General features: G+C 34.3%; 1 protein-coding gene across 8 annotated transcripts in view; it reads left to right on the top strand.

Moving 5' to 3' along the window:
- The window catches only part of pdlim5 (PDZ and LIM domain 5), a 64,121-nt gene that overhangs the window by 28,679 nt on the left and 8,057 nt on the right, over positions 1-27,385 (top strand). For 2 of the 8 annotated variants that reach the window (XM_015374310.1, XM_015374307.1), the window contains exons 4-9: positions 6,622-6,658; positions 7,181-7,605; positions 11,526-11,546; positions 11,921-12,093; positions 12,179-12,215; positions 24,025-24,107. In XM_015374310.1, coding sequence (XP_015229796.1) covers positions 6,622-6,658; positions 7,181-7,605; positions 11,526-11,546; positions 11,921-12,093; positions 12,179-12,215; positions 24,025-24,107 — 776 coding nt within the window. Of the gene's footprint in view, positions 1-6,621; positions 6,659-7,180; positions 7,606-9,461; positions 9,485-11,525; positions 11,547-11,662; positions 11,687-11,920; positions 12,094-12,178; positions 12,216-24,024; positions 24,108-27,385 lie in introns of all 8 variants that reach the window. The other 6 variants (XM_015374311.1, XM_015374313.1, XM_015374314.1 and 3 more) reach the window with 6 other exon arrangements.

The raw sequence follows: 27,385 nt of genomic DNA, 5'->3' as shown, positions 1-27,385 counted from the left end.
AACTGCCAAGTGTTTTTGTTAGACAGCGAAATGTGCCAATTTGTTGCTATGTTACCGACAAAGCAAAGTTAAGGAATTTTCTGTCACCTCTTTAACTTCTTTTAATTAACCAATACATTATACCAGTTCATAATATAAAAACTGTAGTCTATTGCTAACCAAGGTCATCAGATTTTTACCGACAAAAAAAAGAAAAAAACAGCTGTGGCAAACAGCCTGGTGGCTACAATTCATTGTTATTTGCCAAATAAGGAGAAATAAATGAATCACAATAACATCCTTGAGCCACAAAAAAAAAAGTTAAATCAAAATAATTTGGGCTGTTTAACGCATAGTGTGAAGAAAATGTTTCTACTAAAACAGCTGAAATCACAATCAATCTGTTTAATTTGTCCTAAATCATCTTGCATTACCCTGCACCAAGGGCAGACCTACAGGGGGGCTATTGAGCCTTGCTCCCAATTTGCCTATTTTACCTAAATATTTTCTTTAATATTTGTTTTACTCAGTTAGCCTATACCTTAGAATCTCTTTCTTTCTCAGAAGAGGAAATTGAACAGTTATTTGTTTTTAAATATTCTTCTAAATATTTTGTGGCTTCATTTATATTAAATAGATTTCTTACATAATTAAATGAGAACAGGCAGCATTGCCATCCTGCCTATACATTTATAGATCCTTTATAGATCTTTTTTTATTCATATCATAAAAGCCACTCTAGAACATGCCTGAATGTAATTTTATAGCATATAACTTGCAGAATTCAACCAAGCTACATGTCTAAGATGTGTGTCTAAAATCCAGCTGTGCTCTATATTCATGCATTCTGTGCCTTTTTTTTATTTTGCCAGAGAAGCTGAATGCAAAGCTTCAGTCAACTGATGAACACAAATCTAAGAAAAGAAACACTTTTTTTCTGCTTTGTTCGAATCAAACACCACATTATTCTTTTTTCTGTCTTCATATTTTCTCTCAAATCAATTGTACAAACGATTTACGAACGGGTTTGGTTCGTACGAATGCTTCTTGCATGATGATTGCATCGGTGTTACAGTGAAGGGAATATTTTCTTGACACACCTGGTGTTGGTACTAGCTAAGCGCTTGCTGAGGAAATACCAAAGCCCGCCTGAAAATTTTTTGATAACCATCCGTTAATGGGGACAGTTTACCAATAATCTTCTGGCTGCTTCTGGCTGTGTAAAGTCTAAAAATAACAGAGTTTGATCTCACCTAAAACTGACTATGAGGTAACTGTACTACAAAAACCTCCACAGCCCCCACTTCTCAACAGATTAGATCACCTTTGGGATGTGGATTAGATTCACATCATGAGGTAAGGCAGGAAAATATTTTGCAACTGTTGGATTACATCTGTGGTTAGGGAACCAAAATCTCCTAAGGAATGTGTTGTTACATTGTAAGTTTCAAATCCTTCAAATAACTACCGTAAGTAAGTTGTGCATGCAAAAGAAGGAAGCCCATTATCACCAAGCTTTAAATAATAAAATAGGCTGTGAGTTTTTAGTTTTCCCTAGAATATTGTTAAGCATTCCTAAACCCATCATCATGTACCCAATATTCTTATCTTGTAAGATAGATGTAGTGTTACACCCAAACAGCTGATAAAATAACAATCCTTTGAATTGAACAGCCACAGCAAAGTGACTGTGATAGTTCATAGGTACTGAAATGCAACCTTTCCCCTCGTTTATGTTATTGAAGGGAAGCTGATGCAGTTCAAACCTAGATTTTTCCTCCATCTGGTCAGTGTCAGAGTTTTCTTTAGAAGTCAATGTGATGTCATTCTGATTGAAAAGCCTGCAGTTGCTTTTGCCTAGATAACAGTGGGAGGTAGCAGATAAGGAATTTTCTAGAATTTGTAGGACACTTACACGTTGATAAAAAAAAAAAGCTTTAAAAACTTTAAATCCAGGATACGATCCTTGATGGTTTTCCCTTATAACAAACAAATTGAGCTTCAGGACTAATTTAAAAGAAATTCTTCAAATAACTCTAATTTTAATCTTTAAAAAAAGATGTTGCTGTTGTTTGTATTTAATTATCTCAGGAGATGTATGTTAAGTTTCTGTTTTCCCCATTACAGTATATTGAAATTCACCAATTAAACATCACATAGGAATATTGGGGCCGGATTTTGTTCCATTTTAACCTTTTTAAACTATATTCCAATGCATTATCAGCTTTATAGAGTTAATTATAAAGTCTTCAGTTCTTATTTAAAATCAAAACTAAAGACATTTTTGAAAAAAATATAAAAGAAAAAACAAAACACATCATAGTAATACAAACCCAAATGTCAATGACCAGCAAGAAAAAAAAGAGTAATTGTTTTAGAGAATGGAACACAAAGCAGGAAAGGTCAAATTTTTTTATAGCAGTAAACAAACTTAGTGAAACATAATGTGCGTTTTGTTTAGCTTTGCATTTATTAAGCACATTTGCAGACCAGATGCTGTGTAGTGAATAAATTGGTCCTTATACTCTGCATTTTTACATCCACCCAGTAACATTCCCAAGACTTTCCTCTCAAGGCTCATATGACTGTCACCACACCCAGCACACTACGTCACCGTATGTGTTTTTTGTGTGAATGCAAATATACAGGTTTTTTAGCATTCATTAGATTAAAGGAATCTGTCATATGAACAACAGGACACTTCGTTATTAAATACTTTTTCAAAATACAAGTCCACATACTCATTTTCTGGGAAAATACATGACAAATGTTTGCGTTTAATGATTTTTTGTCTTGTTTACCTAACTATGCATATAAGTAAGTTATAGGTAAGTAAATGATTAGCTGGAGGGCATAATGAATTGTTGCCCTTTGACAGATTACTCCTAACATTTATCAGCATATTTTTTTTCCACTCTAAAATGCATTGTTTAATCTAAACATGCCTTCATCGATTTGTTTTATTTTTTGAATATTTAAAGTTGTTCTTTTTAATGTTTTATGTTTAACTATCCATATGAGTTGCATTCACATGTCCAAAATTGACACTACTCCTGCAATTTTTTTTTTCAACCAAGAAACCCCAGGACAAATATTGCTTGTCTTCCAAAAGAAGCAATGTTTGGTTGAGGATGTGTCAGCGCAGGGCGGATAAATCCTCAACCTGCTTCTCAACCCCTCCAGATTTTATTAACCACCTAGTCTCTTCTGACAGAGGAGGTACCTGCTAGTACCTGGAGGTTCCCTGTGAAACTGCTTTTGTGGTGTATATATATATATATATATATATATATATAAACATATATAGAGTACAAATATATTTCGGTATTATTTAAACAACCATTAAATGTGTTTGTGGGAAAGCATACGCTAGTAAATTAGACAACAGTATTAAGCCAAAAAAAAGATGTTGGTCAAAACATTGATTTTCATTTCTCTCAGAAAAACACACCAGTAGTTATCCTAGCAAACTTATCTTAGACCTATAGCATTTTGAAGCCAAACTTGTAAAATGAAAATAAATAAATAAAAAAACACTCACTGTCAAAAGTTTTAATGAAAGGCTGAGTCAAGTTTTTGGGAATAAGTTTTATAGGGGCATTAAGCGTTTATTTTCCATACATCGAAGAAGGTCTGCCAGTCTCGTACTGGAACTGGAAGAGAAACTTGGTGTGGGCTATTAGTGTTTTTAGTTTTGCATGTAACGGTTGTTTTACATGTTAATATAATCTTGAGAGTGTCAGCTGCTGAAAAAAGTTAAATAGAAATATGTATGCATTTAAATTAAAACATTTTCTTTCTATGAATATTTCCAACTATATCATATAATGTTTTTGAATAAAAAAAATCTATACAAAGATCTGTATTAGTCAAAAAGAAAATAGATAATCAGCATACTCTACAAATGAAATATTTTTTTACACACATTTTCAGATATGTTAAACATTTCTAAACTAACTTGCATCATTTTTTGCATCACATCTGACTTAACTTCTTTACAATTGATCCGCAGTCCTAGAGGCAAGGAAAGGCATTAGTGATAAAACTATAATCTAGTCCAAAATCCTCCTCCACTTTGGTATATGACAGCAACTTATTTCCATGCTGCTATTTCCTGTTATAGCTGCTTCGTAATCGAGGCAAAGTCCACTGGGATTCCAGGGTTGTATCTATGATCCCCACTTGATACCCCAGTCTTCCCCTTCATGCCTTATGTGCCAGACATGTTTCCATGCCACAAGTTGTGCAACTGAGAGCTGTCCACACATAAACTGAGTACTAGGTAGACTATTTACAGCATTGTGTGTCCATGGAAACTTGCAAGGATAAAGGATGACGCAGACTTTGAGAGGTGATACAAAATATGGGGTGTGTTCTGTCATTCAGGAATGTATTTTTTAAGCACTGTATTTTTCCAATTTTACTGTAGGCTATAAGGCATATTCCTCACTGTCCCATTAATATAGTAACACCCCTTTAACTTTTAAAACATTGTGTAAAATTACTACAAGTTCAGTTCACTTTGATATCATTATTTCTTCTTTTTTTTTTTTGTTCTTTTCAACAAAAATTTTAAAAGTCTGTACATTCCTCTAACTACAAGGGATGAGGGACCTGCTTTTTACTGATTTTGTCTTACATATTTTTGAACTGCATTCTGGCTCGTTGTCAAATGTTTCTTTTTTGTTTTTACGGGGATCACCTGTTGTATGTCAGAAATATATATTTTTTTAAAGTCTTTAAAATTACTGAACGATACTACGAGAAATCCCAAAGTAGTAGCTTTGTTCAGAGGACGCCATAGTTGATAAAAAAAGTCTTACAAATCTGATGTAAAAGTAGCTGTTCGTACAGACAAATATTCACTCAGATCAAAGATAATAGAAATAGTATCCTGCAGGGGAAATTGTTCAGCAACAGGCTAGCTGTTGTAATTTCATGGGAGTAGAGATAGAATTAAATTTTGGGAAATTTTGTGGGAAAACCTGGTAGAGGCACCATTTAGCAACCTATCCGACTGAGCCGGAGCAACTTTATAAACAAAAGTGTGCTGAAGCTTGAGGCTAGATGTTTATACGTAATAGAGGTATAACCCAAAACAATTAAAGTTGCAATTGCAACAAAATATAGTGCTATAAAGGAGGGATTTCCAACCGGGGGTACTCGTAACTCAAGTGGTCTGCAAGTGCATAGCAAAGTGTACATGAAAATATTCTATTTATTAGGTGGTAAAATAAAATAGGGCTGGGATCTGTTTTGCTTTCTGAGGAGCTAATTGAAAAAGTTTTTTAAACCAAAAAGTAAGTTTTTCTTCTGAGTTCTGAGTTCACCTTCAGCTTTGACACACATGAAAACCAGGCCGAGGAACAGACTGGTTGTAGAGAACAGCCTGGGATTAGCTGTTTTTCACAATGAGTTAATGGAGCTCATCAAAGCATAAGGAAAGGATTTTTTTTTATCTATGAAGTACATTACAGAGGAAATCATAATCTTTGATCATCAGTTCCTGATTATTACCTTCAATAACTTTAAAAATTAACTGAGTTCAAATACAAACTTTAATTGATTGAATTTAAAAGTTGCTTTTAATCTGACCTTTCTAGTCCGCTTCTTTGAAAACAACACTTAATACACCCTCAGCTCATGTGTAAGGAACATTTTCACAGTATCGGTTAACTGCTGGCAAACAAGCGGGAAACAGGAGTCGAGCAGAAAAGGCCAAACCAGTATCTGTATCTGTAGACTAATGTGTTCTTAAGCACAGTTAAAGTCTTGGTTCAAATTTACAAGGCTGAAGGACACAGAACTCCCTGAGGACAGTTCCAGAGAGGGTGCACTAAATGAACCGTGAGGCAGCTGAACCTTATATGTCTTCACTTACAGTTCAGTTTACTTAGTCTCTTAATTTATATAAATACATTTTTCTTCTGTGATTATTCAATTTTTGGAATTTTTGTATATGTGTGCATTTGTTTACATTTTGCTACATGTTGCTGGTGATGTTGGAATCTTTAGATTTAAGTCCTAACTGCTGTTGTCTAAATTAGTTTTACCATATGATAATTACAATTCTAATCAAATATTACAGCAAAGCCTTAATTTCTATGAATTAAAATGATCAAATTCACATAAATATAAGGAGTATTTTCTAAATCTTTAAAATAATAATGCTGTAATAGTTGTGTCTACCAGAATATTGCTAAAAGGACATTTCTGGTTGACCCGGGTAAACAAGCATAAACTATAGATTATCAGACTGATACAGGCCGCTGAATAAAAACAGCTGTTTCAAAAAAGTACTACTTTTTTTCGCTCTTACAACTGATGTTTCCTTCTTTGACACGCAGACTGAGCCAGAGCCGTTTGGATTCTGTCAGAGCTGATGACAGAAACCTTTTCACATTGGTTGTAACACTCAGAGCTCAGGTTCTGTTGTGATTCACTGCAACCACATTTCTTTATTTCTTTGTTTGAAACCTCCAATAACATCTGAACCCTCTACATTGTGATTACCATAGATGTCACTGAATACTTTGATAGAGTATGGGAAATTTTACCCACAGAGGTAAAAAAAAAAAAAAAAATTACAGGAAAGGAAATGCAGTCCACATACTTTCTTCTTTCTTTCTCCTTCGTTTCCAGGTCAAGCGTTGCTAAACCTCCTCCAGTGGCACCAAAGGTAATGTACAATTATTTTGCAAAAACAAAAAAAATCCAATACACAACAACACAATGTGATTCATAAAAAAGTTTTGAGAAAAATATGTGACATTTGTCTACTGTACTATTTATTTAGAGCACAGATTTTCTGTTATTTGTTATTATAAAGGAAGGGAATATTCATTAATACAGTATAACTAACTGTTTTAAAATGATTGAGTTGAATATAGTGCCTTGAATCTGTCTTTAAGACCATTTCCCTTCTGAAACAATGCCATACACAGTTTCTGTTGCATGTTCTTACTCATCAACATTTTTATTTGATGCACACCATGGTTGATCAACATTGATGAACACTGATTGTTTCCTAAAAGCCATGCATAAGAATTTTAGTCAGCCAATATGAATACAATATTAAAAAAGAACGTCATGCTATTTTTTTTAATTGGTCAAGCAAATATGGGAACCATCAGTGTTTTAGCTTTGTATTAATTTTTTTTGTGTGTGTGTGTATTTGCATGTTCTTCTGTTATGTTGGTAGGACAACCGAACAGACCTCATAAAACCAGTAGCCATCACCCATCCATCTGTTCCACAACGTCCACAGTCTCAGTGCTTTGCCCTACAGAACAAGCCCCCCAAACCTTATGGGTGTTTCAGATCTGAGGGCGCATATTCTCCTTTACAGTCACCTTTCACCACCGTCATCCCCTCCCCATCCTCTGCCTTCACTCCTGCCTCATCCCTCGTTAGTTCCCCCCACCCTCATCCCCCTTCTCCTCCTTTGGTCTCTTACCCATCCTCTGCATCCTCTTCCTCCTCCCCCCCTGTGCTGGTCCCACCTCAGCCATCAGTGTATAACACACCAATCAACCTCTACTCCACTGAGAATGCGTGTGAGGTGGCAATGGGGCAAAGGCGGGGCCTGTTGGAGAGTCAGGGAGGAGCCTTACTGCAGTTCAACGGGTGAGTGGTAGACTTGCTAACTAATCAAATGAATGCCTCCATTCTTGACATCATTTTCTATAGCTTTCTTCCTAGGACTTAGACTCTCCGCTTAGTTACCTTCCTAATTGTATCACATAAATTCTAGAAAGTCACCTTTGAGATTGAAACTCTCTTTTTGAGGGAGCCCTGATGGAAATTAAAAAAATGGAAAACATAAATAAACAAAAACATTTAAAGCATTTTAAAAAACATCATGTGTAAACATTATAAAGAAACAAAACTGCAAGGACTAATTGGAAAAATGAAAACAGTTGAAACTCACATCAGACAGAATTAAAAACCCTGAAGAAGGTATCTCTAAGAACATCAATCTAGCTTGAAAATCACATCAAGCTTTCAAGATGCAAAACATATTGCCAAATGGTTGCTGTAGTTGGAGCTTTGTAAGCAAAAGCCTTTTTTTCTACTCTGTGCCAACATTTGGGACAGAGAGCAATTACCATTCATTTGCTTGATGCTCATTTGGGTAATCATTTCACACAAATTGCATGAAAAACGAGCTCGAATTGCCTCATGTATAAAAGTGAAAAGGAAAGTGCCATTTTACAAAAATAGGTTATTATACAACGCTTCATGTTTCCATACATTTATAGCTCTCTCTTTTACTATCCTGGTCGGGTATGGTTGTTAAGGGTTGCATTAGAGAAATGGGTGCCATTTATTCATCTTAACTCCAAATAGTTTTCGATTTTTCAGAGGTTCTACAGCAGAGTTGAAGCATTCTAAGGTAACAACTTAATAATAAAGATAAGCATAGATCCACCTTCAGATAATACAGTCATTATATTTCTGTACCCTTTTTTTACTGGGTCTGTTTGTAATCATTAGATTTCATTTTCCCTCCACTATCCTTCCTGTTGCTCTCTATGTCAACATAAATCTCATTATTATCCAACTCTCCTGTCTTAGGAGAGAAATTAGTGGCCTTCTTAAATGCCTGCTCCCCCATCTCTCGGAGCATAGTGAATATAACTATGCTGTTATATATTTAAGCTGGATATATATAGCCTGTATACAGTAGGGAGCTTAAGCTGAGGGCTATTATCTGTCAAATCGTTCTGTCTACAAAGATTCCAGTTTAAAATCCATGTAGAGTTATATTTATGCTAAGCTTCATCAAGAACGTATTCCACTAGACTGTTTCTAACAGAGATCTGTAAGTTTTGGATCAAGGAGCTGTCTTTTTCTGAACAAAGCAGCTACAAAATGTACTGTAAGCTTACCCCATATAGCTAAAAGGGGGGCGGGGTTGAGGGGGTGAGATCCTGCATTCCACTTTGCTTAATTTGACAAATGACTTTAATTACCCTTTTAAATCATCGAAATGACCAAAGCTGAAATTTAAACCTGATCTTTCTTTGCCATCTGTTTGTACATCTGTTTCTTTGCTCTTTTTCAGTCATCTTACAAAAAAGTGTGCTGTAGGTCTTTGATTTAGTTAGTTTTCATTTTAAGGGCAGAATGTCTTTTAACAAATCAATACCTAAGATAATTAGTGTTGGTTTTCAATATTAAAATTATTCCCCAGAGGATTTTTCTGCTATTCTTTTCCTATTTAATCATAGGACATTCACTCTAGTCTGTGGATTAGTCCTCTTTATATGTTGCTGGACTGACATAAACAAACTGGTGTTTAGAACAGCATGCTGATATAATTTTCCCTTTGCTTGCCTGCTTGTTTGCATGCCATGTAGGATTTGTTTCAGAAGGGAGTTATCAACAAAATATTTTAGTGCTAAAACTGATAATGACTGTTTCACCTTCATGTATCTGTGTTTTCTATTCATTTCAATCCTTGTTTCTCTGCTTTGCAGAACACGTCTCGTCCAGTCACAAAGTTAGTGTCTGAGGCATGTTGAGTGTTTGGTCTGGTGTTTTCAACTGATACTTTTGAATCTCACAGTCTTTGCAAACTTTATTTCACTCCTACTATCATCTTTTTCTTTTCACTATTACAGTTTGGTATTCTTTTTTCGTTAGTGACTTTAGTGTTTTTCTATTTTTGTTTTGGGTTATTTTCAGGTTTGGTTCAACAGATAGGATAATGAGCTTTTGATAATAAACATATTTCTCTAAGCTTCACCCAAATCACTCTGCTGTTGCTTATCTGCATGTCCAGTGCATAAATCAAAGTCCTTTTGCAGTTACTGCTACATAAGTTAACTTTTAAATTACATTAAAATCAGAAATGGGAACCTTCTTTCTTTAGCATTTAAAAAGTGTTCATTCGTCTTAATGCATATTCATTAATAATATGGTTAATTTGGGTTAAGTTGGGTTTATCTTTCCAAAATCTTTTATTATCTGCAGTGAAAGATTTGCATTGCAGTTCACATACTTGTAAAAGTAAGTAGAAATGCACTAAGAGAGCTCAAACCTCCGCAAAGTATTTCTTTTCCTCAGACCAATTGTGACTTCCACCTTAAGTAAATACATGGATTCACAGAATCTTTCATAAAAAATTCTTGGATCCAGATGGTGATCTGGCTCATTACCAAAACTTAATGGATTGTTCCTTGGAATTAATTTATATCTTTTCAAGTTATCCTGTACACAGATGTACAGACACACAGACAGACACACACAAACTCTCCTAAACAAAAAAAGAAACTCCTTAGCAGAGGTAACAACAGCAACCCCTTTAAAGTCATTATTATTAGTATAAGTATTATTAAGTCCAAGCTAGAGACAGACCGATGCATTAGTCGGCCAATATCTTAGGCTGACATTATTGTTTTTTCCTGCATCAGCATGGGACGATATGTGCATGCATCCGATTCATTAGCGCATTCAACAGCCACACTTTGAGATCATGTGTAACACATGCAATGCTGCTCCCTCAATTTGCTAGTTGTTTGTAATATATTATTTATTTATTCTTATTATAGCGACAGTGGAGAGAAAAAAAAACCTTCTGTTTAACAGGAAGAAACCTCCAGCAGAACCAGGCTTTGTGTGAGTGGCCATCTCTTGAGGCCAACTGGTACCAAGGAGACAGAAGCAGAGATACAGAAAGAAGCAGAGATGCATAAACATTTTATTTTATTTGTTATTCAATATTTATTTTTGTTTTAATTTAATACAACATGTACTTAATTTAACAGTACATGTACAAAAATATGTTTTCCACAGCTGTACCAATTCACATAAAATAATAATAACATTTATTACAATGGATGTAAGTTAAATTTTCCATTCACTCAGGGCAAACAAAATGCAGAACCTGCAGTAATTCAGGCAGGGTGTAAATCTTTAGCATGCTCCATTTTCTTAATGCAGCATTGCCATCTGTACTCTGTTAATAAACGTTAGTAGCCTAGCATATATTGCTGCTACTGTAACAGGAAAGTGTTGAGACTCATAAATTAAGCAGGCAGATAGTAAGGGGTTGTACATTTATAAAATATTGATCAAGACAAGACCATGGAAAATAGTGCCTTGGTGGGTGTCAATGTGTCATTTTTTTTCTGGGAGCTGATTTACTGACAGAGTTTATGACATATCACTAGCTTGTTGCCAAGCAAGACTTTAACTGTACATACACATTAGCAAACACAGAACATGTTTGTATTTTAGTTTGCTTTGCACCAAAGCTGAAAAAGTCTCCCTCTGAAACTGAATTGCAGTTCCATACATGTGGACTTAAACAGCTCAAAAGCACCACCATGTGGTTGATAGTCAGACCTAAATGTTGCTGCTTTACAACAATGTTTTTTTTTTTTTCATTTTTGCTGTTCTTATCAGGAGTAGATCATATCATATCATGCCTTTTTACTTCTCTGTTGGTTCCTTTTTAATGATTACACCCAAAAAAAAAAAAAAAATCCCCATAATTTAATAATTTTGTATTTCCTTTTCCTTTTTCTTTGCACCATTAGTGGTCCTCAAAATGTTTTGAAGTAAGTCTTAACAAAATTTGTTTGGTTTTGCTTAAAATATTAGAATGCAGCTGTTTTAAAGTCCCCTTTCTTTAATTTAACCCTATCTTGCAATGTCCTGCATCTTGATTTCCAAGAAAACCCCATCAGCTGCTACCAAGGTAACATGCTGATTTAGATTCTCCCACTATTTAACATAGTGTGGTGTGGCCCAGAGTCTAATTAGTGCAGTTTCATCTCATTTAGTCATCTAACTTACTCATTTTATCTCATTATGGAGTGCTTGATAATATTTAAGTAACAAACCTGCAAAAACTGCAACAATTAAGATATGAATCAAGATAAAGCGATGCTTTCTGGTCTGATCCATCTGTCATGTACCTCTCCTTCCTCAGAGTTCCCCGGAAACATGTTGTGGACACAGACATCCACTTTTACCATATTCCCTCTCACGCTGATGCCAGCAGAAAGCGTATAATGGAGGACACAGAGGATTGGCGCCCACGCACAGGAACCACCCAGTCCAGATCTTTTAGGATTCTGGCTCAGATCACAGGCACAGAGAACGGTAGGAAACAAACTCAAAGACTAATTTCACCATGTGTTCTGAAATTTAGAGAATAGTTATTTAAGGTGAATTGTTTGCCTTCTAGCTCAAAATGAGGAAGCTGATACATCAAAGAAGACAAAGTAAGTACATCTGAAGAAAAAAAAAAGTTAGAATTTCTCTTGATTTTTTTTTTTATGTATAAAAGGTTGATCACCTGTTGGTTTAAAGTGACGCTTAGTGTAATGTCTACGTTGCCTAATTCCTAATGGGTACACAACCAAGGAGAAATCACATCTGATCCCGAGTCCAAACCCAAATCCGCATTCAAACAGTATTTTCAAATAATTTGAAGCGTGACACTTTGTATGCTTTATTTTATCTTTGTTTATATTGATATCAGATTTGTCCTAATTAATGTGCTTTCCAATCAAAGTGTGCATTATCTGGGCTTTGCTTCTTGTGAAGTGTATCTGAAATCCTTCAAGAATTTTCCTTTGTGTGCTGCATGGTTTTTCTTACACATGTGGTTGAAAACCATGACTCTGCCATGGTTGTGTTGTCATATTAAATGATCTGTTGACTCTCCATGCCCTTGTTGGTTGGCCAGGGTAAATTACTGCAAGCATTTCTTTAAATTCTCAACGGGTTTTCCGCTGTGTGGCATTAACCATAAAACATATTTTTTGGCTGACTAATAGTTCTATGTTTTCTTAATATCTTTAATTATTCTGGTTGCATGCTTGGCCATGTTCATGTTCATCTTCTCTGCCTCTAAATGTTTCTTTCCTATCGTAAGCTTTTGTTGATAACTGTCTTGCCTTGTTTCCGGCGTGTGTCCTAATCCATCTCCTTGTAATTTTCTTTAGAATGGTTAGGCTCCTTTATTCCACTTTCATGATTCTTCTTTTGCTTTCTTCTCTTCTTTCTCTCCTTTTATTATTGTCTTTTTCGGATGGCAGAGTGAACAAGAGCACCACTCGATTTGTGGTTGGACCCAAATACAACGAGCTGAGAGACTGGCACCATGGAGTGTCCGCTCGCACCCTAAATGTGCAGTAGACTCTGTGTGTGGATGTGTGTGTGTGTCTTGTGAATCTGTGAGTGTTAGTGATTGTATGCAGGTGTTAGGTGTTTACATCAAGCAGATTGTTATCAAGAAAAGGCTCATGGCCTGGTGATTCTAAAGGAAGTTGAAAACAAAGGAATATTAGGATGTGAGTTGGAAAAGTGCAATCTTATCTTTCATTTTTTGCATCTCGGTGGACTTTCAGTCTTTTCCACATCAATGAAATCCAAATCAAGTGGAAAGAACATGATCTTTTTCGATACACCATTACCCTATCACACAGCAGAAACAATGTAGAAAAATAAGTAAAAATTTCTTACATTAAGTGTATTTACCCTTAATTTGAGTAGGTAGATAAGATGAATTACCAATGAAATTAGTATTTTTACTCTTTAAATACAATAACTACTTAATATGCCCTTTTAATAAGAAAATGCAATTGTTTTTTTCTTAGTTTAAATGTAAGTTGCCTTCTTCTATTGGCAAAGTGTCTCATTTGCCTCTTCAATTTAAAAAAACACACTTATTTTAAGGAAAAATAACTTATTTAGAGTTCAAGTTTTTGCAATGCAGTTCTAGTGGCATAGGTATATAAAAAAAAAATTAAACAAATTATCCCCTAAAATCCCCTCTCTTCCTGATTTGATATCAAACTCATATTCTGCACAGGCTGCTATATAAATGATTCAACTACGGCGTAGTGTTGAGAGTAACAAAGTATTTTTGAATTTAGTCAATTCTTCTTTAGGTGGAAGGAGAAAAAAATTATTTCTGTCACACAAACCTGTTACACAAACTTAAGTGGGCGAGTTACCTCTTCAGTGTCAGGGAAACAGAATTTGCTGAAATTAACCTCCAGCATTATGGTATTAACAAATTAAACATAAAGTATATTTTCAAAATTCCCTGTTACTCAAAACAGAAATTTCACTGAAATGTTTTTTTTTTGGTTCAGTACTTTTTGTTGTTGTTGTTAATTTAAGGTTTCTTTTCCACTTTTTACTTTGTCAGTTTCTTTTAAACTACTGTCTATATGCATGTAAACATGGTCCTTCATTTATGCTAAGAAAGTTAAATGCATTAAAGAATGTCTAGTACAGTATGTTAAATTAAATGCTATAAGGATTTGAATACGACTTTTATTACATAACACTTTGCTGAGTGTGAATAAATAGATTTATAGTTTATCTACATTGAAACAAGAGACAACAGTGGGTGATGGTCCCTTCAAGGAAATAACTTCTCCTCATTTTACCTTTTCCTGGTTGATTCATGTAATAATTTTTAAAGAATTCCCACTGCTGTGTTTCTGTCTGTAAAATCTTTATTGTACTTTAAGACAGATGTAAGTACAGTAAGCATGTCAAACTTTTAGCCAGATGTAAAGTATTTTCAACAACTATATCAGCGTTATTTTTGCCTTTGTTCTACATGTGAAAATGACGTTATTATCTTGCAGTATAGATACTGTTGATCCCATGACTAAAGCTCTAGGACGAAACAGATGGAAAAGGTATATTGTTAGCTCTCCCCCTATTGCTCACAAATGCTTGTTTCTTTATAAAGTGCATTTGAATGATGCTTTCATGTACTCTGGAAAATATGTAAATAAATACAAAAGAACTGACATTGACGGATTTTTAAAAATAAATCCTTTTCACAGAAGTCATTTTTATTTCAGTTCTAAAGAATGAAAATCCTAGAGTTTGTAAGTAATTGATTCCACAAGATTATACTTCTTCAAGCACACCCAGTATCATTATTCTTTTATTGGATGAATGTCAGAGATAAAAACACAGTGCTCAAAATGAAAACAGTAAAGGCTTAAGTGTCATTACCTTATTAAGAAAAACAAACTTTTCCACTTTTCCACAATCGGTAAATAATTGAGAATGATCAATCAAAGAAACAAATCAAAATTGTTGCAAAACAATTCAGGGAATCTGTCTCCTTAACAATAATTAAAGTTTTCTGGTATACAGAGACATCAATTGTTTGATTTTCAGACAGGATTTTTAGGTTCTCTGAATAACTAAGTTACATTGGTGAAAATTTTTCTGTTCAAAAAGGTTTTAATGACCAAAAGCTTTTTTAAGCGATAAAGTTCACAAAAGGTCACAAATATAAACAGCAACCGTTTGAATTGTTTTGCATTAACAGTATACATATCTACTTAAAACAATATAAGTCATCCTGCTGAGTGAAACGAATCTTAATAGACCAGAGGTCACGGATTAGCGGACCAGGACCACCTGCTGGTTAATCCAGACTCAACCTGATTGAAAACATTTACGGTATAAATTACTGCTTGTTGTCCGATGACATTGTATAAATTCACTTGCGCTGCTTCTCCTATTTGTATGGTAAAGAGTCTGGAGTGTTCAGGACCAGGCTACACATGATACAAATTAGCCAATGAGCTGTGTCACTCTGGCTCACTGCTGCTTTTAGACACAGCAGGCAAACCTGTGGCAAGCCGGGCGATGGGAAAGAAGGAGAAGACAATGAGAAAAAGAGAGCAAAGAAAGTGTGGACTGCTGGAAGAACTGTGGTGAACTGGTGAAAAAAAGGTGAAATGGTGTGCTCAAAGATGACCCTGCACATTTTGACTTGTTTGGTTCAACCTACTGCTGTGAAGCAGGATTCTCCACCATGAACTTAATCAAAAATAAATATTGATCCAGGCTCAAGAATGAGCACCTTGATATGTGCTTGAGAATGGCTTTGTCACCATTCAAACCCAGGTTAAGAAAACGTGCAGGGCGGCATAAAGCCCACTGCTCTCATTAAGCCATAAAAAAGGAAGAAAGGAAAAAAAAATACAATTGTCTATATATATATATATATTGTCTATATACCAAACTGAAAGATTGTTGTTTTCTACTTCATTTTATTCTCATTTTATTTCAGTGTTAAATTCTGTTTAAAGTAACAGATTGTAATTAAAAATGTCTCTGGACCTTTACGGAACTTTTTCGGACTCCACTGATTTTTAATTGTTACCCCTGTTATAGACCATCTACAGTAGTTTTATACCTCAGTGAAGCAGACTCGTTGAAATTAATTTATATTCCAGTAATACATTCAAAGCATTAAATTTAATGTATTCATTTAATGCATTAAATCACACAGATATTCTGTATATTTTAAGAATTTATTTGTGGTTATTTTTGATGATTGATGCTGATTACAACTGAAAATTCACTCTGAGAAATTTAAATGTTGCCATTGGAATTTTTTATACACAAATATGGGCTCATTTAAAAGTATCTTCATGCACTATATAGTACATAGTTGTGGCCCGTGGCTCTGTTAAAGTATTAACACCTGATAGCTTTAATAGTAAGGGTCTGAGGTCTCTCATGGACAATATGCCATAGATTCCCCACGATAATCAGGGGGTGTGCAACAGAAACATTGAAATTTAATTGGTTGCTCTTAGTTAGGAATACTTCATTTATATGTGATATGTCTTAGTGAATGATGCCTAATCGAATCTGAACCTAAGAAACAATGAATTATTAATGGCAATAAAAGATTTCCCACTGAAGATATATTTTTTTAGAAGAACAAAAATGTAACTGTAAAACAGAAACTATCTGTAGATCAGACCTTTGTTCTAGCATAGAAAAAGACATTATCAAACTGATGTGTAAAACTCAAGGCCTACATGCCAAATCCAGCCCCTCGCAGCAATTTATAAACTTGATGGCGCTGAAGTGGCCTGGTAAAAGAATTTATCTGGTACCCCTGGTATAGAGTTTAGAAAATGAAAGTGTTAAGAGAGACTAAAAGTTATTTTTAAAGCTTGACCACCAAAATAACTTTAAATTCTTTGTTCTTTTTCAAAATCTGTCTGAAATTAAGAGATTTAATATGCGAACAGTGGTCTAAAGTGAAAAGAATAACCCTTTTTGGATTAAATATCACTTAAATAAAACAATCTGACCAATCAATAAATGTACATATAGATTAATCGACACAAAACAATCATTCAGATGTAGAGACTCTATTATATTGTCTAACAGGTAGATAAAAGTTTTAAAAATTGATCGTAAAAGAAGAGCAAACGGAAAAAGACAGAAATATTGATCCAGATAAAGCAGGGAGGAAGTGTCACCTGAAAGGAATGATGTTGAAGTTTAGAAAATTTGTGAGTATGAAAATCCTCCTACTTTGGAACATGTCTGGGATTTACAGAAACAGTAACAGTTTTCCTTTCTAATGATGGTGTCCTGAGTTGGTCTCCTTTAGGGAAACACAAAGTTTCAAACTTAAAATTGCCCTCATTATTACTAGTTATTCCAGTTAGATGTACACCGAAGCATTAAACTGTGCACTTCAATTATTCTAGTACTGAACAAAGCCACCTTTGTATTCTGCTGTAATGTGTGTCAGCCATTACTGCCTTGCTAAAAGGTTTGCTTCCTGTGGGGAAGTCTCCTTAAAACAGACTGTTTAAAATATCTCTGTGTATGTGGGTGCTTTCTATTTCTAATGGAACAGCCACAAGTTCCTGGGTGTCATAATGTCCAAGAAAATAAGAAACAGCCAATTTGGAACAGCAGTTTCCTTTAGTCACCACAAGATGGCAGCACGAATATAAAACATTTTGAGTTTATGATTGCCATATGGTGGAAACCATAAACTCTGTTTCCTGGCTTGAAAAAAAACACATGTAGTGATAAACAGTATATTTGTTTCCTGTTGGATTTGTTTACATTAACACAGTTATTTCAAAGGGGATGGCAATTTGTAGAGCAGCATAACTTTAAGATGGCTTGAAATATGTCTAAATTGGCTTTCATTGATATTTTTGGTACATACTAAACCAAATGTGTAAATAAAAATTTCTTTATATGCTGCCGAGACACTATCATTCTCTTCCTGCCAAGGTCTGCCTTCTGCTCCCTTCACAAAGCCCCCAGTACCCCCAGATAACCTGTCAAACACACAAGCACTGTTCAAAGTAAATGAAGTGTGCAGATTCACCACAGTGTTTATGTGGGTTTTACTTTGAAAAACAATCATCAGTTTTGCCTGGAAAAAACACTTCTCACTAATACAGTTTTTTTTGTGCAGTTATTGTTTATTGTTTTGTTTTTTAGGGTTTACATTGTTGTAGAGCTGAACTTATGCAAATGTTTTTTTTTTTTCTCTTTTCTGTTTTCTGTTGTGTTTAGGAAAAGAAAAACATAAATAGTGTGTTATTAACATGTGGTTTTGAAGTTATTGACAATAAACATATCTTTTTTAATGCAATCCGCCATTTCTTAATAGATCTCAACAACTAATTCCCAGATAGTGTTCATACTGTACCTCATCCCACTGGTTATACAACATATCATTAGGGTAAAGTAAAAAGCTACTTGTTTTTCACTTTAAATGAAATAGATTTACTTTTCTTATGCATATCATAGATGTTCAGTCAGACAAACAACTACATTTAATCCATAGCATAAAAAAGGTGTATTGTAATAGGGAAAGTCTGTGGTTTTTCAAACCATGCCAGCACCACAAGGCACAGGACATGTGTCTGTGTGGCGGCACATCTTTGCTACTATAACATTCTGTGGTCTCTTGTAAAACAACTTGGCAGCATCTCAGAGAGATCCATCATCAATCAGTGGCAACAACTGGACACAGCCAGACCATAGAGCATTACAAGGTCTGCATGTGTGTGTTGGAATGGGTGTCTGTATAAATAAATGGATGACTTTATGGTAGTATAGTGTGAATATCCACAGTCATACTATGTGTGCGTGTGGGGACTGAATTTTATTCAGAGAATATCACAGTGCAAAAAAATAGACCATCTGTTGTGTGGCTGGAAGATCTGCTGGACAGCAGTCAGCTATGTTAATGAAACATTTGTTCACTGCTGAAATGAAACACACAATTTTATGAGATGCATAAAAACAAGTTATTCCTGGAGCTACAATACACATGTTATTTTACATGTGTAAACACTCAGGAATATGAGATCTGCTTTTTTCCTCGTTAAAAATTCCAACAAATATCATGATTTGGCAGCTTATTGAAAATAAACTTTAATGCAAGACCAATGGGTCCAAATAGATGCCTGTTAAAGACAAGCATTATAATGTGTAACTTGAGTTGTATGCTAGTTTAAATGCAGTAGGCTGCTAAAAAAAAAAAAAAACACTGGAAAGAAAATGTGAAAAATCTGCATCTTTTCTAGTTCTATGCTGACAGGATTCATATGTGACCAAGTGAATCCAGATGGTCATTTTTAACTGAATGCAAACTGATGCAAATAGTAAATAGATAAATGCACATATAAACATAGACATAAAAATAAATTAATATTTCCCCTGTTTATAAAACACATCCAATTTTCCTGTCTAGAGAAGAATATTAATGTCCCGTGCTGTAATGAGTTGTAATGAATGATAAACTGAGAAACATCTAATTTCCTGCTCTATTTGTCATCCGTCATTAGACGGTCATTATGAGTAATTGAACTTCAGATTGTTATAATGCTGGAAGAACTGAATGGATAGGTTCTTTAATGTTATTTACTATTATGACATGATTGGGTTTTGTTGTTTTATTCCAAAATTATTCTGCTTGATCAGTTGATGTTTACTGAATACAGTATTTCCAATCAGATGGAGCTATGACTTATGTTGGTTGGGTTGGCATAAGAAGCTTTTTATTCTGTTGATTCTGTCTCTTGCAGTTTTGATTAACCCATATTTAAGTGAAGATCTCTTTGTTTCTTTTTGTGTTTTGTTTCCTCTATTTGATAAAGAGATCTTTATAAAATACAGCATCTCTAATCATCTATTGTATGCCTTTTAACTAAAGATGCTACAAACAACAAGACTTGAGTGACACAGGTGCTTGGAGGTAAAGGGTGAATTGAAATAGGCTCACAGTATTGCACATCCTTCGGTGCTTTTACCTGTGAGCATGTGGTACTTTTTAAAATATTTGCTCTATTTACGTAGCTGATCACACAAATTTAAAAAAGGTCTCGCAACCTAATCATTTGGCAACATATCTGTGCCCCTTCATATCAAAGAAATTCATGATCAGGATTTTTTTTCATTGATTTTCTTTTCATTTTGAGCTTTCTGTTTGACTCTACTGAACTTTATTAAAATTTTACTAATATTTAAGTCATACCTTGATTCCTATAAAAGTTCTCTGAGCTCTTGGAAGAACACATGACCCACATACAGTGTAATGGATCCCCCACCCACTCACTCTGTATTTCACATCTAATAGGTCAAAGGGCACAGGAAAACAGACTGAAGGATGTTATGAAAGAATAACAGAGAATTTTTTTCCCTCTATCTGTGGACTGTAAATGTAGCTGTTGTATTCATTTTAAGTTTTTGTGGGTATAAATCATGGGTTAAAATTATTCTCCACATGTCCTCTCTTTAACCAGTTGTTTTGGTTTTTGCTGCATAAACGGTTGTAGAATTTGGTGTGACACGTATACAGTGGCTTCTGCTCCCAGAGACATAAAACACAAAACAATTAGCTCATAATGATAATGAAGAGAGATGTTCGACAGCCAGATTGTCTCCTTCCTATGGCCAACTACTTAGATTAGAACTGAACAGCCTATAGACCGATAAGCTGAAATCAATGCTAACAGTCATCTTGGTGCATTTTTCACAATTTATGTCATTGCACTGTAACTTCATTATGCACAGTATTGTATTTTAATCAGATGCCTTTGAAATGCTTTATTAGTATGGGTACATAGGTATTTTTTTTAAACTTGGTATTATTTTTGACTTTTTTTCCTACTGCAATAAAGCCTGAAATATTATATTAATTTAATTACATCTATGTCTTTTTCATTATGCTCAATGTAATATTTGTTCCATAACATCTTTAATGCCATATCTCCATTAGTTTGACACAAAATGTTATGTCCTGTTTTATAGTCATAATGTGTCTATATTTTTAGATAAGTTAAATTGTTTTCCTATGTTTGCTCTTGAATCTCTCACATTTCTCAACACGCATTCAAATTGCAGAAAGTGCAATAAGGCAAGGCAAGCCAAGTTTCTTTATATAGCACATTTCAGTAGCAAGACAACTTGGAGTGCTGCACATAAAAAAAATAAAAGTACATTACAGTGGCATAAAGGTTAACTACTAACAGTTAACTACTAATTTCCAGATGTCATAGTTAAAGACTAGTGAAGATTAAGAAATTAGATTAAAGGGTCTTGAATGGTAAATTACATGTTCTTATAACTCGTTTAGAGGCTTCCTATAAAAAATGGGTTTATGTAGATGCTGACTGCTGTAGGCAGGAAGGATATCCTGTTGCAGTTTATACTATTGTGGTTCATATAAGTATCTGTCTGTCTGTCTGTCTGTCTGTCTGTGTATACTGGAGATGCTTTTGACTGAAGACACTATTTTTGTTCATCAGTCTAATGAAGAGAATGTTCACTGAGGAGCAGAAACTCCTACAACCAAATTATCCAAAGTTAGAGTGCAGTATCACGTGCTTTCTTGGCACATAATACTTGACAAATCAACTTGCAACCAGTCTAATATGCAGTACTGTAAATGTCTGAATTATTTTTGATGCATCACAACACAGCTAAAATGTATTCCTCTTGATTTGTCCTTACCTTGATGGCGAGGATCAAACAAGCTGTGGTAAATGGCTTTTGGGCTGTAAGAACCAAGATAAAAATAAAAAATAAAAATATAAAACTTTTTAAGAATTCTAACTGCTTTCGTATGCCCTATAGCAAATTACACTGTATTGATGTCCGTCTGTAGGAATACCCAGCGGGTGAAAATGCACAAAATAAAAATGCATGAATAAGTTGGATGGGTTTTTAAAAAAAACACCTATAAAATATAAAGCTTTTACTCTACTTAGCTCTTAATTTAGCTTGTATAGTCTCAGCCACTTTGACTCGATCAATTTCAGTATTTTCTCATTTACTACTTCTCTCGCACCCACATAAACATTCAGACACAACTCAGCGTAACTATGACTGCAGTTGCCATAACATTTGTCTGCCATGAGTTCGCTAATAATCAGACAGGAGAGGAAAAGGTTTTGGTGATCCAACTGTTGGCATTGACCACAGCTATGTGTTATGGCTGCTATGTGTCTGGCCAGAGACTGTTAGCCCACCCAAGCTAGTGTTCTGGCATTCGAAAACATACACATGTAGATAGACATGCACATATTTCGGATTGTGTTAGGGGAATTCAAACGTTGTCTGGTAATATAAGGCTTACTTTTAACACAAATAAATAGCATATGTTGCCCTGCTTTATGTTTGAACTCTTCTCACCTTTAGTTTGACATATGTTGTTAAAGTATATCCAGTATATTTGACCCTTCTCTCAGTCTGTTATTGTCAGTCAATTTATTTCAGTGGCAGAAGAGTGCAAGAGGGTTTGTACAACCATTAAATTAAGGAGGATAACATTTTGAATATGAACCTTGTCGTACAACAGAAATATGTTCTTATGAGAGATCCGTCACTTTGATTGTTAAACTGCAGTGAGTCACATGCATAAAATATAAGGAGAGGGACAAAAAAAGCAAGCATTTGAATTGATATTGTATTTGTAATCAAAAAAGGAATATAATCTGAAAATGTTTACCAGTATAATCCACGAGATTGTTTAAATTTGGTAATAAAGAAAGAGTAAATTAAAATGTATTTTTAATGACCAGCCACCCCCAAGCATTATAGGTCATAATTTATAGTAGACATTTGTTTGTTTATGTAAAGGTATAGCTTATTTCCATCAAAATTACCTAAAATGTTTTATACCAAAAGAAAAAAAAAATGCATACTCTACAACCAACAAAAACACAGAGTTTGAGTCGAAGTCTCAGCAGAAGTTTACGTTTCACAAGTTTATGCTATGTTGGCAAGGCATAAATGATTAGATTAGTGACTGTCCTGACAGTCAAGCAGTTAGACTGATGGTGACTGTTGGAGATTGATTTGGTTTCTCTCTAAAAAAAAAAAAAAAAATCATCACAATCAGACTACATGTTTCTTTTTCCATCTTATAAGAAAATATTTTGAAAAAAAAAAATTAGAAGACATGTAAAATGAACAGTTGCCAATGCAACATAATATTTTTTTTAAAGAAAACATTTTTATATTTGCTTGTATATTTTTAGACACACAAACAAATTTGCCTTACCAATTCTGTCTGCATATTTGCTCAGTTATTCATTTTGTAGAAAGCTGTGCTGCGACAATGTGGTCGTTTTACAAATTTGTTGATTGGTTAAATTTTCAAGGTTCAATTATTGATAACATAATATTTTTTGTTTAATTTAGAGCAACTGAAAATCTAAGTGATTGTTGTCCCAATCAGTCTAATTCTAAGTGTTAGTTTGTTTGATGATGACTGAAAAACTGTAATGCAAGGCTGATTTTCTTATTTATTTTGTACTTTTTATGATTTGCTAACAAAAAAAGTGGATTAAGCTTGTTTCTGCAGTCCAGTATACTTTTTTCCTACTTCTACTGTAGGGATCTGACTCTTGTTCAGGGCCCAGTTGTAATAAATTTATTTTACATGCATCAGCATAATCAAAATCCTTTGCATTAGATAGATAAATATTTTGATTAATCTAAATACATGGTTTGGCTCCATCTTCAAATGTCATAATGGTTTACTGGTGTTGACTACACTTTTCCTGAGATTATACAGTTTGAGGTTTCTGAAGAACTTTTATGTTCATTTCTGTACCTTGTAAAAAAAAAAAAAAAATTATGTGAATCCTACAATTCATATGACAGCTTGGAAGAATTTTAGATTTTGATCTATTATGACAACCTAAATGTGATCTTTAATTGATTTAAAGTTTGTGCTAACTCATCTGTGTTTCTGAACAGTGAGGAGGATGAGGAAACACAATTTAACTCCCATGAAAAGGCTGTCGTCAAAACAATGATCAAAGGAACTTCCTCAAATCAAGGTAAATACCATTTGTATGTTGACAAGGTAAACTAAAAATGTATGTTTTTCCCTTTTTCTCTCATCCACAAAGCCTGTAAGTAGCAGTTGCAAATATTACCAGCTGCCATTATTGCACCCCATCAAAATTTTGATTTATAGACCTGATATTAGTGTGTAATAACTGTGTTGCCCGGATACTGAATGGAATTGTGAACAATGTATTCCTTTTATCCACTAATAGGATATTTTGTTTCTACTGCCAAGGCTACATGACATTTGTTAAATGGTGCATAAGTTATTGTGACAAATTTGATGGAGGTATTTCCAGTAGGGTGCGCCTATGTGGTTTTGACAAAAAGTAAGTCATGGACTTTGTATCCAAATCCAAAAACAATATAAAATCCTGAAATAGCATTAATGTTGTAAGAGAAATTCAGCACACTTTCCTTTTATTTCACAAGTAATTTGGCCTTTTGAATTTAATTAAACTGATTTGGAATGAACAAAAACATTATTTCATTTGTTCAAACAAGCACACACAAAACCTTTGGCTCTCAGTTCCAGCCCTAATGTGAAACTGCTTTACAGTTATGAAGCCAAATGTTGTTATAGCCAATTTGCAAGGGGGGAATAGCCTTACTTTCCATGGCTGAGGTTTTACATATGTTATGAAATAGGTCACTGCAGTCTTACTCGTGTTTTTCCTCTGTGGAAGGCCAGTTAAAAAGATCACATTGGCCACTGGCACCTTTCTCAGTAACACATGCAGAGGCTCTGTTTTCTCAGAAAGAAAATATTTATTTAGAGGACCTGTAGGGAGTACTTTACCTTAGTAAATTCAGAATGTAGATTCCAAATATTAATTTGAAATAGGTTATCTATTTCAAATTAGATAATCTCAATGGAGGATTTCTACTCAACTCTTCTTTACAAAATTATTTGAAATTCATTCACATAAAAATCCAATTAAAGGAGATGTCTTGGGCTGCAACAAACAAATATTTCGCAAATCATTTAATCTGTCAATAATTTTTTTGATTACGGTAACTGATTAATAATCAGATAGCCACAGGTTCCATAAGTGAGAATTTTTTAAAAATAAACCAGGGGACACTAAAACTTTTCCACTTGAGGAGTTCTTGATAGAGCATATTGACAGACCAAAATTTTTCTTTTTCTTTTTTTTTACCTTAAATGCAAAAATGTTAATATATTTTTTTACAATTTTGATGTAATCACTGCTCTAATTTGGTTGCTCTCTCAGCTTAAAGCATATTTTACAGTCTCTGTACTCCACGATTAATCTGATTAATTGTTTCAGCCCCAGTCATGTCACAGCTCCTGAATTAGCTTTAAAGCCTTTACTGTCTTTGTCAGCTCTCAGTTTGTTTTCCTCAGTCATGTTGGTTCATCCAGATGTTCCTTTGGTAGATATAGCACAGGCCTTTGGTCCTTTTGCTCAGCTGTAGACACTGTTCTTGCTCCATCTTTTTTTTTTTACGTTTGAAAAAATAGCAGCGTCAATAACTAAAGCAATTGAAGCCTACAGTGCTTTATATGTTCATTTAAATTATTTTGGGATCCTTGGATGTCAATGCATTCTTGGAATAATTTGAGTAGACTGCAGTGAAGGTTTATCACTTGTATTTTTACTCCAAGTACTCTCACTCTTGATCTCTCTTACTGTTCTCTGGGATTGAAAGGCCTTAGAATTATCTTTGTTTCCTATCCGAGAGAAATGCTAATGATTTTTTCCCTTCGTTTTTATTTTCTTTATATAAGGGTATTGCTTTGATTCTTCACGTCAGGTAGTTATTAGACCTAAATGTAGTTTGTGAAGCTGAACAAAAGACAACACAAACAAAGCCACATTTGTATTTTTGGTATAATTACCATTTTCCATAGGGCAAGGTTGCTGTTTTTTTAAAGTTCCCCACACAAAATTAAATTATTCTAAAAACTTTTTAATTCTCAGGTTTATTGTTTGATATATAACTTGATTAATTATGTAAAACACAAACATGTAACAGCAAAATAAAAACATAAAGTAACAGTAAGTGGTGAAATCAGAGTTTGTTTTTTTGCTCTGTATTTACAAATGTCTTCTGATTTAATATGGCAAGGCTCAGCTGAAACCTTACTCACATCTGATATTTTCCCTCCAATTTATCTGCTGCTTAAAACACACACAAACATCTCTTACTTAGTTAGAAGTAAGCCTTAAGAGGCAAAAAAAAGGTGCTGAAATTTGCTGCTGAGGTGAAAAAATACATTTATTTAAATCATGATAAAAATCTTGGCCTTACCGAACACCATTTCACTTTTAGTCTCAACAAAAACAAATTACTAAAATTTAATATATTAGGAAAGTTAAGAAAACACATTTAGTCCTCATCTTAAGAGACAAAGCTAGACACAATGGGCAGTCTTATATTCAAGGCTTAAATATAACTTTAGTTGCTTTTCAACATTACCACACATACAAATACATCTACATATGTGGGGATGAAATGCAAGGCTTTTTGTTTAGCCAGGTGTCTGAGTTTTAGTGGATGGAATGTCTTGGTGGTCCATGTGTGACTTTGTTTGTATTTGGTCATGTGTGCGCATGTTAATACACCTTAGGAATGTGTTAAAAGTAAAAATATTCTGTGGAATGTTTTTAAAGATAGATGCAATAAATTCATGTCTGCAGCATTAGTTGTCAGCAAGCAACATGTACCACTAATACATCTGTGTGCAGTCGGAGAAGTTTGGAATCAAATGTGACATAGAAGAGGATAGTCACACAGCTTTAGGGGTCTTTCTTTTTTCATATTTTCGCATGTTCCTGCAGAAGCGATACTTTATTTCAATAATATTTTATGTGACAGACAAACACAAAGTATTGCACTATGGAAAAGAGAGAAGGTAGGAAAATAATCCATGTTTTTCTGTATATTTTTCTGAATTGAAAATAAGAAAAGAAATGCTCAAGTCTGTATTCAGCCAACCAAAGAAACAGTTGTACTGAAATTACAACTATAAAATTTTTGAGTTATACTCCTTTCAACTTTGAAGATATAAATACAAAAATGTTAACCTATTTTTCCTTTTTTTTTAAATAAAATAAACTGCAGTAAAATTCAATGGAACACATCTTTGGACATCTATTTCTTAAGTCTGGCCATTGATTCTCAATAGAATTCACACCAGGCCTGTAACTTGGCCATGCTAACACATATACACTCACCGGCCACTTTATTAGGTACCCCATGCTAGTAACGGGTTGGACCCCCTTTTGCCTTCAGAACTGCC

Source organism: Cyprinodon variegatus, unplaced genomic scaffold, assembly GCF_000732505.1.
Source record: "Cyprinodon variegatus isolate N-32 unplaced genomic scaffold, C_variegatus-1.0 Scaffold100, whole genome shotgun sequence".
Classification (NCBI taxonomy): Eukaryota; Metazoa; Chordata; class Actinopteri; order Cyprinodontiformes; family Cyprinodontidae; genus Cyprinodon; species Cyprinodon variegatus.
This window is presented reverse-complemented; position numbering and strand designations above follow the sequence as displayed.